General features: G+C 34.6%; 1 protein-coding gene across 4 annotated transcripts in view; it reads left to right on the top strand.

Moving 5' to 3' along the window:
* Window positions 1-13,383, top strand: part of Ptprk (protein tyrosine phosphatase, receptor type, K) — a 515,496-nt gene that overhangs the window by 259,715 nt on the left and 242,398 nt on the right. For all 4 annotated transcript variants that reach the window (XM_013026890.1, XM_013026891.1, XM_013026889.1 and 1 more), the window contains exon 6: window positions 3,590-3,764. In XM_013026890.1, coding sequence (XP_012882344.1) covers window positions 3,590-3,764 — 175 coding nt within the window. The remainder of the gene's footprint in view (window positions 1-3,589; window positions 3,765-13,383) is intronic.

Genomic DNA, 13,383 nt, shown 5'->3' with positions numbered 1-13,383 from the left:
CTGCAATGCTTGGTAAGAAATGTACGCATTATCCTGCCCACGTAATTGTAACTCCTCTGTACAGTATCTTCACAAATAAAATAAAAAAAAAATCTGTATCCATCAGGAATTCCAGTTTAAGGGTAACATTTGTTGAATAGAATGAGTTTGGAAGGATTCTCTTACTCATTTTTTGTGCTTGGCTTAAGAATTACCTGTACTCCTAGGACCCTGGGGGCTGTACTAGGAACATTGTGAAGTTGAATGTGCAATGCATAGAAGGTTCTAGGCCAGCCTGATTACCAATAAGTGTAAGAACATATATACATATGGTAACTTATCCAAAGTGAATGACAGTGATGCAAATTCTGGTAAAATAGAAACATGAAGTACATAGAATAGCATAATTTTAATAGCTAGAAAAAATAAGTATATGACTTAAAATGAAATTAAAACTTTCATCAAGGGTTAGTATCCATCTCTCAATACTTCTATCATGTAGTATGATGGGATTAAAATATTGTTTAAATAAGCCTCAGAATACACTACAGAAAAGTATATCAGATAAAAACATTTTTAATACATTTCGTACTCAAAAAATTTTGTGAAGCAAACATTCTAAAATGTTTTTCTTTCACTATTATTATTATTACTATTATTATTATTCTATCAGTTCATTGCTGAGTTTTAATAATTCCATTTTATTCTTTCATATCCTGACTCATTTTCTTGAATGCTAATCTTTGGATATTAGGTTATTCTTTTGATGTATTTTGTAGAGATATTTTTCTGACTATTTTCATTAACTCTAGGGAACAGACTCTACTTCTTACTCTTTTTCAGTGTTGTAGTTGCTTTCAATGGATTTAAACTTTAGACTCTCAAGCTGTTTATTTTTGTGTAAGATACACATTTTTGAGCTTTATATAGAGGTGGGCATACAGAAAAATTGGCCTTTGCCTGGGCATAGGTGCCTCATGCCTGTAACCCTAGCTACTCAGGAGGCGGAGATCTGAGGATCATGGTTCAAAGCCAGCCCGGGCAGGAAAGTCCCTGATACTCTTATCTCCAATAAACCACTGAGAAAACTGGAAGGGGCACTGTGGCTCAAGTGGTAGAATGCTAGCCTAGAGCTGAAGAGTTGAGTGACAGTGCCGAGGCCCAGAATTCAAGCCCCACGACCGACCCTCCCCCCCCAAAAAATTGGCCTAGATTCATAGATTTCCTTTACATCTTGCTTTGAGTTTTATTAAAACATAAACCTCCCTTTTTTAAAAAAAAATACTTTGTTCTATTTAGACATTTGTTTACTTTGTACTTTCTTTTTTTTTTTTCCCTGTCTGTTTTCATGGGATAGATTCAGATAAAATTCAAAACTTTATCTGTGAAGTTAAAAGTTTTACATTAAGGAGATCTTGGTGTTCTAAAGACTTAGTATTTATATAGATTCCTTTTATTTTTAAGTTGAATTGCTGTGTATACATTGTTATAATTTATAAAAAGTCTTAGGCTTTATTTGGGTACGAGTGGCTCATGCTCATAATCCTAGCTACTTGTGACTCTGTTCAGAAGGATCGTGTGTAAAAGCCTATCTTCAATTCGCTAGACAAATAAAGCTGGACTCGAGGTGTGACTCAAGTGGTAGAATGCCAGACAAGCAAGCAAGCTGAGCAATTTGTGGACTCTGACTTCAATCTTTGCAATCAACAGCAAAAATGAAATCTCTAATTTTTGTCTCTGTCATATTTAGTAAATATGATTCATTTGAAGAAAATATCCAGATACTATTTAAATAAAAACATGAAATGGAAAGAAAACACATGTAAATATAAACAAAGTTACTACCCTCAGAACAACTTTAGTATACCAAACATAAATGCACTTTATATGTCTTATTGTATTGAAGATAAAAAATATTAAAGCCAGTTCTCAAATCTGAATACAGATCTGTGAAGGGCATTTGGGGCTATATCTATGACACAACACAGGAGCACAAAGGTGTACTCTATAGTGTAAGGGAACTATGAATCGCATACAGAGAGAGAAGATCCTAACATCGTAGTTTATAACAACATGGAAGATAAATCACAAGCTTTAGCAGTTGCTAATCTGTTTGACAATGACTCAAATTTTTCATGTGAGAAAATGATTTCTGCAGAACTGAGTACATTTAGGATAGTTGCAAAGAAATTAACAATATTGTCAATGTATAAACAATAGAAAATTAAATGAATCAGAATTCTTTGAGGCTGATGTAAGTTCCCTTGAAGAAGTGGCATGGTGAAGTAAAGGAGAAGAATATGAGGTCTCACTGAAAAGGCAGAGGAATGAGGAAAGAAAAGGTGCATGTTGTAAGGTAGTAATGAAGGCTGTCAGAAAATGATTAAAGCATTAGCCTGACAGTTTTGTAATATGCAAAGACAATTATAGAAACCACTTTGTTGTTACCACTAATGCACCCACCTTTCTGATTAATAGAAATAAACATTGTGTATTTTCTTCATATGTCTTCTTTGTTAATGACTCTGTTAAAATCATAAAATATTTAAATATTTAAAATCATATATATTTCCTATATCTACTCCTATGAATCTATATTTCAGGTATAAAGGATACTAAGAATTTTTTTTATTATGTTAACAGGAACCAGGAAAAGGCTAATAAGCAATTCTTTCTCAAAGTGCTTCTCTTTGCCTTTTTCTCTGTTGAACATAATGTTAAAAATAAACAACTTTAAAAACTTAGATGAATGATTTCCTTTTACTATTAGATATATACATTTTTAATAGTCTGTCTACTTTTTGATTGAGTTTTTATCTTATTGAACTGTAGAAGATCTTTACATGTCCTCATTTTTTTATTTTTATGGTTATTTTTTGACAAATATCATAGCCCATAGGTCTTTTTTAATCACTTTTTTGTGATGTGTTTCAATAGATAGAAGGTTCACATTTTATTATAGTTGAGATTTTCAATCATTTTCCTTATAGTTTATACTTATTGGTCTCATGTAAGATACCTTATATCATACATATATGTTCCAATTTTTCAATGTGAAAGTCTACAGTTACTTTTTTAACATCTAGGCTTTTTTAATGCTTATTCAAAATGAATGAATTAGCTGTCAATGACAAAGAGAACTGTGATGCAAAGAGTGTAGATTTTGGTTTGACTCTATTCATTAGTATTTTATTGACATTCTGTGGCAAAGGCACAGTGCTTTTGTGGAGTTCAGCCCCATACAGTGTGTGATGTGCATCTTCTGCAAGGACAAACCACTCTGCATATGCAAAGCAGTGTAAAGTCCGTAGCTGTGCAATCACAGAGGTGGAATCCTTTGTCATGGAGTCTTTGTTTCTTGTTAATTCATTCACTGCTGTAGGAACTCCAACTATAATGTCAGCCCTGTTCTTTTCTTTATTTTTTTACTTTTTTAATCCTATATTTACTTAATACCCTTTAGTTGTTTGAAAGACTTGTAGGTCTATGTAGAGATTTTTCCTTGTAATTTAGCAACAAGAATAATTTATCTCTGATATTGCTTGCTAAGATACTTTAGATTTATGGAATGGTTAAGAACTTGCTTTTAAGGATTGGTTTCTGTTTGCAGAGACGAAATGGAGAAGATATACCTGTAGCCCAGACTAAGAACATCAATCATAGAAGATTTGCTGCTTCCTTTAGATTGCAAGAAGTGACTAAAACCGACCAGGATTTGTATCGCTGCGTAACTCAGTCAGAACGCGGTTCTGGTGTATCCAATTTTGCTCAACTTATTGTGAGAGGTAAAATTGTTTTCACTTCATGAAATTGCATGTGTTTATTAGCACAAAAGCACCTCTGTGGTCATTTTTGATTGATTTTTAAACTGCAGTCTTCTTTATTGCAAGTCATTATGAATAACATATCATTATGAAAGTTTGGATAATGTCTTAAGTTAAAATTAAGACTGTACTTTTAAAGTTTATCAATCAAGTTTCTCCAAAGTGATTCTCATCAAAGGCATCTGCTTTACACTGCCCTAAATAGTGTGACACATATGAAATGCTTTTTTTCCATATTGCTATCATTTAGTTTACATTAGCTCTGTTTCTTTTGCTTCAAAAGAGTAGCTCAGATGATACTGCTTTGTCCTTCAAAGCATTGTAAGGTCAATGAAACTTCTATTCCATGTAACCTATAAATTATACCAGTATGAAGCCTTAGTATTACAGGTTTATTAATTCTATTATTAGATCTGATTGCAAAAAGTTAGGAATTCTGAGTTTCTCACTAGTATTTGTATGTGTGTGTTGTGTGTGTGTGTGTGTGTGTGTGTGTGTGTGTGTGTGTGTGTGTGTGCCTGTGTCTGTGTCGCTGTTATTATTATGGCTTGAACTCAGGGTCTTGTACTCTTGTGTGGCTTTTTCTGTTTAAGGCTGGTGTTCTATCACTTGAGCCACATCTCTACTTTCAGCTGTTTGCTAGTTAATTGGAAGTAAGAATCTTACAAATTTGTCTGCCCCCGTTTAATTCTAACCCAAATCCCCAGATATCAACCTCCAGAGTAGATGGGATTACAAGTGTCTGTCACTGGCTCCTGGCTTTCTTAGTATTTTTAGAGACTACAATAATTAAGAGGAATATGACACATTGGACAGATCTTTAGTACATTTAAAAAGAATATGTTCAAGAACAAAACGTACATTTCAATCCTTCAAAAGTTACAATTCTATAGTATATTTTAGCACTGTTCTAGTTTATAGAGCTGTATCTGGAAATAAAATACCAAGCTCCTGTCCACATAGCACTTAATATTTAGGTACTTTAGGGACTTTACTGAAATATAGAAAATGTAGTGTCAAGTCATGCTGTGTTTGTTTAAGATTTAGGTTGTTTGGAAAGTGACTTTGAGATGGTGGCAAATGAACTCAAACCTTAAGAAAAAGAATTCAACAAAATGAGAAACAGCGTTGTTGAATCCAATATCAAATATTAACCAGTACTGACAGAAATGAAAATAAAAATAAACTGTAAAATGTCTTTTTGGAGAAGTTTAGCAGCCTCTAAACTGGATTAATTTGTGTTCAAACCACCAGTGAAGACATTTAGTAATGACTTTTTTTAATGTAGAATCTAAAGGTCAGAACATTTTCCAAGTAGGGTATATGGATAAGGAACTAAGGATTAGAGAAAGAGTACATGCCAGTTTCTAGCACTTGGAAGGAAATATGTGCTATGTCCATCTCATCTTAATTTGCTTAGTAAGGTTTTGACAACCATTATTAGATCCATATATCTATATCTATATTTATACCTATATAATCAGTTTTATTAGATTTTAATACTTTAATTTTTACTAGTTATATAGGGAATGAAATTGAAATTCAGGCCAAGTGACAATTTGCCCAGAACCATAAAAATTAGTAAATAACGGAACCAGAATACAAACCCAGGGCTGGGAAGTTGGCTCAGTGGTAGAGCGCTTGCCTTGCATGCATGAGGCCCTGGGGTCGATTCCTTAGCACCACATAAGCAAAAAGAAAAAAGCCGGAAGTGGTGCTGTGGCTCAAGTGGTAGAGCGCTAGCCCTGTGCTGAAGAGCTGAGGGACAGCACCCAGGCCCAGAGTTCAGGCCCCACGACCAGACCCTCCCCCCCAAAAAAGAATACAAACCCATGTTTTTGTCTCCTAACTGTGAGCTCATTCTTTCCCATGGTAGCATTCTCTCACATTAACAATATCAATTAATACTGCCTTATGTTAGCCTCTTAAAACTTCGGGGGGAAGCTCAATTTCAAAATGTTTCTATTTGTAGGTTGAATTTCACTCTGTTCTCAATGAACCTTCTTGCATAGTTCCATTGTCAGCTCATATCACCAACATAAATTCTGAAATTTTAGCCCCAATAAATTAAGAAAAAATATGAAACTAACCAAAAAGCTCATAGAAACAATTTGTTATATGTTCATATATGGTAAGTATGTTGTAATCTATGTTGAACTTCAATTTAGAATCTTTCTCAGTGAGCCTAATTTTGAAAGCTGAAATTGAAGCTGCCCACATGGGTAAACCTAGCATGATTAATATGCTTTGGTAGAGGGATGTTGTTGTGTTGTTGATTTGTCATCTTCAAGTACCATCTGTGCATTCACTATATGTATCTACAAAGACAGCATCCTATCAATTGCATTAATTGGTACGGAAGCCAAGTACATTACTTGGTATTGTGTTCAACCACTTGTGCTATGCTATGGGACCTTGGGTTTGTCTTTTAATTTTGGTTTATGATTTGAAGTAGGGTCTCTCGTTAACTTTTCCTGGGCTCACCTCAAACATATGATCCTCTTGCTTTCACCTGCACATAGCATGAATCATGGCTTGGTGGCATTGTGCCAGTTTAAACTTTTTTGAGGTGATGGTCTATGATGTGTTAATTGAAAAGGTTGCAGAAAGCAGTATTGATACTTTTATCCAGGTTACACATTATTCATGTAACTCTATTTTTTGTATGCCTATTTATGTTTATCTTAAGAGAATCCATTTGCCACTATTGGATCTCCCTCTTTTATTTTTGTTTTTTATATATTTATTAATTGTTTTGGCAAAGTCAAGATTTATCCAAGAATCCTGTGCCTAGTAGTGAAGTGCTCTGCTAATCAAAGTATCCCACGATTCCTGGATCAATTAACAAATTATGATACATTTTTAACATTTAATTAAAGCCTCATCTTTTCTTTATCTGGACACAACTACATTATTTCAATAGTTTTAAATGAGCATCCTTAAATTTCATACAAAGTTTTGATTTTCCTTCTTTTTACTCTTTTTATGAACAAGTCTTACCATATTTCATATGGATTTTATTTTAGAGCTTATAGAGTTTAAACATAAGAGGGATTTGAATGTGTTATCTAGCTAGTCCATAAACATTGTGGACATGTATTTTGAGAATTTTGACAGTTTTATTTATTTCTGACAAACTTTTAGGGTCTATATCTAATATATACAGGTGATACTTTACTTGCTGTTGTATTGAAAACCAATGGAGATAAATAGTTTTTTTTTCTTGTTTTTCCAGATAACCCCCAAATAAATAATACTAACAAAAACCAGACCCTTGAGGTGCTGCTGTTCTGGTGTTGAAATGGTTTTGAGACTTAACTGTGGTGACAGATCCTGTCTCTCATTGGCACTTTTAAAATGACATCTTGTTACAGGGATACAAAAGATGGTAATTTTAAGGGAAATTTTTAGGGCATTGATATGAATAGTCTTTAATAAGAGCTGGCATCATGTTGCCTGTTGTCAAAGATGACCCATGGGTAAGAGTTTATTAGTGCATTTTCTTTTAAACTGAAAGTGACAGGGGATGCTTAAGGCTCTTTTTTTTGTTACTGTTTGCTATAAATGAAAATTTTAGTCTAAAACTCTCATGCCGAAGCATATTGATCTTTGTTTTCCCATAGCCACAAGAAGAACAGAAAGGGATGGTGAGACTCAATGTGCTCAGTTGTGGCTTTAGCACTACTTCCAGGTCATTTTGACTAATGATAATTCCACAGCTTGTAGAAGTTGATCTTTATTGACAAAAAAGTTTCTGTACACATGAGATGTAGAACAGACATTTTTGCTCACTGATTCAACAGACTGAAGGGTATACCTTGTGAAAAAATAATATTTGTACACACACACACACACACACACACACACACACACACACACACATGGAAGAAAAGTGGTGCTTGGTTAGGAATGTGGTTAGTGGTTGAGTACTTGCCTAGTATGCATGAACACCTGGGTTGAATTCCTCAGTACCCCATAAACAGAAAAAGGAAGTGATACATGGTTCAAGTGATAAGGTGCTAGCCTTGAGCACAGAGAGGCTCAGGGAAAGAGCCCAGGCCCTGAGTTCAAGCCCCAGGACAGGCAAAAAAAAAGGGGGGGCAGTGTTTACCCGCTTCACAGGGCAGGTACCAACTCACAGGGCAGGAAGCAATTTCCCTGTCTCGTTATGTTCTTGGTGATATTAATCAACCTCTACTTCTTTTTCTTTTTTTTTGGTCCAGTTGTGGGGCTTGAACTCTGGGCTGGGCGCTTATGTGGTGCAGGGGAATTGAACCCAGGGCCTCAGGCATGCAAGGCAAGCACTCTACCACTGAGCCACCTTCCCAGCCTTCTACTTCATTTTTTGATCTTCTTTTTCCACCTGTCTAAATCAAAGACCTATTTACACTTCCAATCAACTGATCCACAATAAGTTTCTTAAAAATTCTCTGATTGTTACAACTGACAGTTTCTATTCTGGATTGCTGTATGGTTATTTGAACCATTTTACCTTGGAAATTTTAATAATCTTTTAACATGCTTAATTGGATGTAGTTTTTTGTTTTCATTTGATTATTACCAATGCTTTGATTATTGAATTTTACTGGCAACTATTAACCATTATCAAAATGCTCTAAATATGAAAAGTATTCATTCATGTGTTATATTTATCTAGTCATAGTGAATAACAGTGACCCCCTAACTTTAGATTGAGATGGATGTCAATTCATTTCAAACTTATTCAAGTAGTTACCCAACTTTTTTCAGTATTAGTACTTCAAATGATAAGAAATCCTGATTATTATAATCAAGAACGTACAAGTCAGCTTAAAATATGTTTTTGTTTATTGGCTTTTGTAACAGGAAGAGACAGGGATATTTTTCAGAGTTCTTTGTAGTTCTTCGCTCTGTAGTAAATGATTTTGGACCTTCATACAAGCCCAGATTATCTCATGATTCCTCAGTCTCATCTAGTTTGAGTTAAAAGGGATCCTACATCAAACAACTATCCAAAGAAAGGAAGGTATGGCTAGGAAGACTAGGAGAATGTTTGCTTGAGAACTTGGTATAGCATTCTTTAGTAAATAAAGTCTTATTTAGTCATGGTTATTCCTTGTATTAGGAGTCATAGTAGCTGAGGAACTATTTCAAAAAGAGATGATAACTTATAACCACAAGTGTTATATACAGTTTGAAATATAGTACTCTTGGGGAAGGGTGTTATATATTAAGTCAATCCGTGGGATGATAGATTCAGTGGTGTGATATTAATGGAATAACTTGTTAAGTACCAGCATGTGAACTGCAAGATTCTACTTTGGCTGTAATTATGTGTAGTTCTCATAGAGTGTGTCTAGTTTGTATGCTTATTTCAGTAACTAGCAGAAACCTTTGTATAAAGACATGCAATCCTTTTTTCAAAATTAGCAAGTAAATTATGTACTCAAAGTCAGAGTAATTGGCTGACCCTGGGAGGTGTCAGGGAAGCGTGATGAGCCTCAAACCCCTTCTCCCCAGTCCACAGATAGGAAGAAACTTTCCAATGTAGAAGAAATGAGAATAGCAGGCATTCCATAGAGAAGCTGAACCAGTTTCTTTCCCTTCACAGGCGAACAAGTAAAAGTGATTCTTAAGTTTAACTTGATATATTTTTCACTTCATAAATTAAACCTTGATTTGACTAATAATTTAATGTTCTGTATATACTAAATAAAATCAGGTCTGAATATTTCATTTTATAAGCAACAAAACTTTTTTTTTTTTGGGGGGGGAATCCAGTCGTGGGGCCTGTGCTCTGGGTCTGGGTGCTGTCCCTCAGCCCTTTAGCTCAAGGCTAGCGCTCTACCACTTGAGCCACAGCGTCACTTCTGGCTTTTTTCTTTTTGCTTATGTGGTGCTGGGGAATCAAATCCAGGGCCTCGGGCATGCAAGGCAAGCACTCTACCACTGAGCCACCTTCCCAGCCCCAGCAACAGAACATTTTAAAAACAGAAAATACCATATACTTCAGTGATAGTTTTGCTAGTTGGTGGCTGAAGGCCTTGGAATTTCTAGCTTCAGACCTTAAACAGCCCGCCTAGTAGTACACATTATTGATTTTTAACTAGTATTTATAGTGCAGCTGTCAGACTTGTGAATTCTTATAAAGATCTTTTTTGTAATGGTGACTTCAAGATCCTATTTCTTTACTTCTATTGTGAAAACTAGTCAGCTGAACAGGAAGCGGAGTTATTTGGTAAAATGCAATTTAGATATTGGTGCTTTGTAAAATCTGAATAATGAGGATCTCACAACCCATTGATAAACCACATTTTAATTTTCTTCTAATCCTCATACCTAGTTAAGAGACCCATGCAATCAGTCCATATCAAATATCTTAAACTTGAAGGGGACTAAAAATATCTCATTTTTTGTTTTCTGGTTTTTTTTTTTTTTGCCACTCTTGAGAATGTCAAAGGAAGCATTCAGATTCTCCTCTCATTCATAGTTCCTATTTGTAATTCAGGTGATTCGTTGTTCAAGATGTCTGGTACATATCTAAATTTTAAATGAGCAAAAGAATACTAGATGTTCTTGTTTCAAATGGTACACTATGTATGGTGCAACCAAAAATGATACTGTTTTGAAATGTGCCCATATAAATTTTAGAAATACATTTTTCAAATTTGATAAAACTAAATTTTTATCATTTAAAATTAATGGAGAAATGAATTATAAGTTTAATAGTTATACTGATTAGAACTCAGCCCAAAGTAGTGTCTACATCTGTACACTATTATTCTAAATTCTTTTATCTATTTTCTCCTCTGAGCTTCTTTTTAATTTCTCTACAAATGTGGTAGATGCTGTAGTTGTTTCTATCTGAATATTTTTATATATTAACTGGACTTTGAAATGATATTGTCTCCAGAAGTATATCTGAATTTTTTCCATGGGTGATTCATGTGTGTTTAATACAACAGCAAAGTGAATCTTTGTTTTTTGTTTTTGGATTTTTGGTGTTTTTTGGTGGCCATTCTTATGAATTTGCAGAGTCAAGGAAGTAGAAAAACCATTTAAATAACCCAATAATGATTTCTGTGGAATTTGAAGAAATTTGATTTCAGATTATTGATAACAGGTCCATACTCTCCTGAGCTTTTCATTTTCTCTTCTCCTGCAGTTTGTTGTAAATGTAATTTGGGCTCACTTCTACCAAGGGACTTAGGTCCACTTTACGGACTGATGATGTCTTTGTTATTTATACTCTGCTTCCTCCTCACTATTTTTCTTTCCCTTCTCCTTAATCCAAAAGAAAGCAGCAAAGTCAATTTGTACTAAGATTTTTTCGGTCTCTCTGGGTTCTCTTGCAACTTCATTGGAAAAATCACCCAGTAGCCTTTATTGAGTACATAAAGTGGTAATAGGCACTGAGAAACACCAAAGAAACCACAGACACAGTTTCAGCTCTTGAACAGTTTCATAATTTAATTGAGTTTCTAAGAAAGTGTACAACTACTATCTTGTCACAGAATTTTCACTAAATCTTAGTCACATTATTAATTCTATGAGAAAAAAATATTTTTAATAAAAATACATACCCAAAGCAGCTGTTTTATTAAATCCTGTTATCCATTGCTGATATAGTAAATGCTGTTATACTTCTTATGGAATTATAATTGAAAAGAAGCATTGTAGCAAACATTGAATTCAATCATTGATGGCAGTAAGGTCATAGTGTTGTTCAGTGGCATAAAAGTAAAATGGTGATTTTAAGTGCTATGGTAAGCCATTTCCTTGTTAGGGACATTTTGTATTTTACCTTCTAGGGAGTAAACAATAACAGTGTTTAATTTTGCAATTAACATGAATTCTTTGTTTTTGAATATTAATATTGTGTGTGTGTGTGTGTGTGTGTGTGTGTGTGTGTGTGTGTGTGTGTGTGCATGAGCATGCATGCTTCATTTCTGGGGCTTGAACATAGGACCTTAGCAATGTCCCTGAGCTTTTGGGCTCTCTACTCTTTGAATCACAGCTCCATTTCTGGTGTTTTGCATGCTTAATTAGAGATACGAGTCTCATAGACTTTTCTGCCTAGGCTAACTTTGAACCATGATCCTCAGATCTCAGTCTCTTGAGCAGCAAGGATTACAGATATGAGCCACTAGCATCTGGCTAAACATTAGCATCTTTTAAAAAATTAACTAGTTTATATTATGCTCATTAGTGAATATGTAGTCAGAAGTCTATAATTAAGACTCTAAATAAGGAGATATAGAGAATACATTTAGGTAATATTAGAAGTCTTACAATGAAGACAGAGAATATAATTTCTACTCCAATGTTATGATTAAATCAATTAATACTAGCTTGTTCATAGGTTATCATAGTCCATGAAAACCACCTTGTTTTCCATCTAGTTTAATCTAGATGAGATTGTTGCCATTAGTAGGAAATATTTAGGCTGAAAACAAGCATAAAGTTAATAGGATAAACATTTGTATTTTGTTCGACCTCAGCATGGCTTTTGTTTACTTCTCAGTTAGTGGTTTCTAGAAAAGAGGAAACGTTTTACCCTTTCAGAATTAAACATAAGGATAGGGAGAGTGAGGCCACACAGGTAGCTTCTGCAGCAATCTTTTCTCATACAAGTTTTACTTGGCTTTGATGATGGTAGAGAAATTATAGCCTATAGATTTGTTCCCCCTTTTATGATGTATTTTGAACTAAAAGGTATAATCTGATACCCTCAAAGATAACTTTATTTTCCCTTTCCAATTTGTGCTTAAAACTAAGCATTAATTTTTTCTGCCACATTGCCCAATATAGAACCAGATACACCTGCGAGAGTGAAAAATCTATGATTGTACTTAAACAAACAACAAAGACCAAAAATGTGTAAGCTGAGCTGTGTTCTGGTGGCTCATGCTTATGATCCTAGCTACTCAGGAGGCTGAGATATGAGAATTGCAGTTCAAAGCCAGCTCGGGCAAAGAAAGTCCATGAGACTCTTATCTCCCATTAATCACCAGAAAACTGGTACAGTGCTTGCCTTGAGCTGAAGAGCTCAGGGACAGAGTCCAAGCCCAGAGTTCAAGCCCAACAACGGACCAAAAAAAAAAAAAAAAAAACAAAACCATAGTGAGCTGTAGCATAATTTGGAAGAAATGTTACCCACGTGATTATTTATATCTCCCTAGTTTTCACTGGCCTTTTCTTTCATCTTCTTATTCATATGGAAGACTCAATTACCTCTCATGTTATGAAGCCACTTCCTCTAATGACTTGTGTTCATATAAAGAAGAAATATATTCACAGTCACGACCACCAATGGGTCTTAAAAGCAATATTCTCAGTCTATTACTCCAGATTTCTATTCTCTCTCTCAGCTTTTTCCTTAGTCCTCACAGGCCTATTAAGTCTTCTCAGAGACTACTGCCTTAGGCCTTTGTGTTCACTGCTCTCTCAAGCTCACTGTTTTTTTTCTCATAGATATTCATGCTCCTTACATTATTATATTATTCAGGTTTGTACTAAGTATTTTTGGAACTATCTAAAGACCACATGTCAATTATTTTTGGTATTTGAGATACTTGACTTAGTTTTATAATTTTCCCAA

This window comes from Dipodomys ordii, unplaced genomic scaffold (genome assembly GCF_000151885.1).
Source record: "Dipodomys ordii isolate 6190 unplaced genomic scaffold, Dord_2.0 Scaffold97, whole genome shotgun sequence".
Taxonomy (NCBI): domain Eukaryota; kingdom Metazoa; phylum Chordata; class Mammalia; order Rodentia; family Heteromyidae; genus Dipodomys; species Dipodomys ordii.
This window is presented reverse-complemented; position numbering and strand designations above follow the sequence as displayed.